This window comes from Teleopsis dalmanni, chromosome 2, assembly GCF_002237135.1.
Source record: "Teleopsis dalmanni isolate 2A chromosome 2, ASM223713v2, whole genome shotgun sequence".
NCBI lineage: Eukaryota > Metazoa > Arthropoda > Insecta > Diptera > Diopsidae > Teleopsis > Teleopsis dalmanni.
Window position 1 is genome coordinate 187248830 of NC_051847.1, and position 2322 is coordinate 187251151.

Below are 2322 nucleotides of genomic sequence, written 5' to 3' on the forward strand. Positions count from 1 at the left end.
TTAAAAGAATACCCTCTAGTATACGCTGAGATAGATTTATATATTTATAAACAATATTTATTTTTCTTTTTTAACTAAATCATTTTAAATAATATATGAGGAATTTTTAGTCAATCTGAAGTAAACTTTTTATTTTTGCAAATTATTAAATTAAGTAAATTATCTTCAAAACATGTTTCGGAGTTCAATGGCCTGTAACTTTTCTTTTCATATGATGAAATCAATATAACTTAAAAATACAGAAACTAAAATTTTGTTAATTAAATTTGAAAGTTAGAGAGTTTAAACATCAAACTTAGTATCCTATTCGCAATAGTTTCAGAACACTAAACAATACTTACTGGCATATTTTGCACTTTGTGACAGAGAAATATAATTTCTAATTTAGACGTCAACAAAAACTAAAATGTATGTGATTCTACTAAAATTATTATAACTATCTAAAGCCATTTATTACTCAAAACTATTACCAGTATTTAGATTGTAATTGCTATCCTTTGGTAAGTTATAGAACGTCACATATTCAAAAGTAATGATCTACCAAAGATGGTAATATATTTAATTAGACTAGATCTAATTGCAAAGTTGAATAACCTATTCTCCTAATAAAAAAAAACAATAAAAGAAAAAGAGAAACAATTGACTTAATTCCAATTTATCATATTTTAACAGTGGTTCTATTGTGGATGAAAAACTCTATTTGAGACCGTCGGCCTGTAATGTTATCCATAAATACCTAAAATCGAATGAATAGAGGATATCACAAATTCAGAATTGTTTTAAGCCTTATAAAAGAAAGAAAAGTTTTGGAAACAGTGTTATCAAGAAATTTAGTATACTACAGTAATAGTATATATTACTACAGTACTAAAGCTTTACAGGCAGAAGTGAAAAATGAAAGATGCGACGCTGAGAAGTGAAGAATATAGTGAATAAGGAACCAATATTCTTCAATACAAATTTCATATTAAAAATTAATATTAAATAAATATTAATAAATTCATATTAAGGAAACTAATATTCCATGCGGGTGATATACCCGTATGGAATATTAGTAGAATCAGATAAAGTTAAAGAGACTGTAGGTGTTCTGTACGTTTTAATGAAAGTTTGATTTTATATATCTATACATCTTTACAGCTTTAGATAAAAATTTTGATACTAACCATATTTCAAATGGCTTTACCACATGTGAAAAAATCTATCGTCAGTTTAAGTTTCTTAGCGAGTAAATTTTGTTATACAGTGTACACAAAATACTAGTTGTGATTCGAATTCATACTTTTATGGGTCTTTTATTGTTGTATTAAAATAATTATCACTTCCAATTTTGTAAATCACCTAAAAATTATGTTACGTATAGAACCATTCAGTCACAGAAAAGAACTGGGATTGAAAACACGCGAATTGTTAGACAAAATTCAAGTAGTACAGAATGAAGTTATTTATATTTTTGGTAAATAATTTATATTACATATTAATGTTGTTATATAATTAATATAATTAATGTTGTATAATTAATGTTGAAAAAAAATTTATGTTAATTAGTGTTTATACATCGCTGCCATCAACAGAACGTATGCAGATATCGAACAAAATGTGAATTCTGAAGTTAATACATTTCAGGGATATTTCTACGAAAAGCCACTCATACCCTTTAACTTACCTGGCATTGATGATACATTTGAGCATCAGGAACTTGGCTCTGAACACAAAGCGAAACATCGTATTAATAATTTTAAATTGCACCGCAAATATAAAAATTCATTAGATTCATGTCATGAGAAGGAGTCCAAAGCAATCGATGCAGCATTATTGAAAAGAAAACATAATCGTCCATCATTACGCAGATTATATGCACATAAAGAAATCGAAGCTGACAAGAGTTATTTCCAATCAAATTACACTTTACCAGATAATATTGATGTCAGCAAATTGACAATATACAATGAAATAACCAATAATCAAATTTGTTGTCAATAAATGTATATTTTATTTTAATAATAATATATGTATTTTACTTAATAATTTATAAAAAATAATCTAAAAATGAAATATTATGGTATCTAAAGAATTTTAATGAAAATAGATTTAAAAACTTATATATATATATTTATCATTTAAAATACTAAATATTTCTCTAATTGTATCCAAATCGAGTAATTTAAATTATTAATACAAATTTAAATTTATTTTTACTTTAATATTAGTACTAAATGTTTAACTGACGTATTTCTAAATTAAAAAGATCGCTTTTTTAAAACAAGTTTCGAAGTTCACACATTAAAAAATTCAACAATTAATCACATCCAAACCTGTTAC

The 2322-nt window shown here is 25.1% G+C and overlaps 1 protein-coding gene across 1 annotated transcript; it reads left to right on the plus strand.

Moving 5' to 3' along the window:
- The first annotated feature begins 1367 nt into the window (after positions 1-1367).
- LOC119676385 lies at positions 1368-1983 on the plus strand. Its single transcript, XM_038087622.1, has 2 exons — positions 1368-1456; positions 1549-1983. Exons 1-2 carry the CDS (start codon positions 1436-1438, stop codon positions 1981-1983), a joined length of 456 nt encoding a protein of 151 aa, XP_037943550.1. The 5' UTR covers positions 1368-1435.
- The last annotated feature ends 339 nt before the right edge of the window (positions 1984-2322 follow it).

Excerpts from the sequence above, each read along its gene's own strand:
- LOC119676385 (XM_038087622.1), top strand. The coding sequence starts at position 1,436 with ATGAAGTTATTTATATTTTTG. Across the intron at positions 1,457-1,548 it reads TGAAGTTATTTATATTTTTG|TGTTTATACATCGCTGCCAT; the intron begins GTAAATAATTTA and ends TATGTTAATTAG.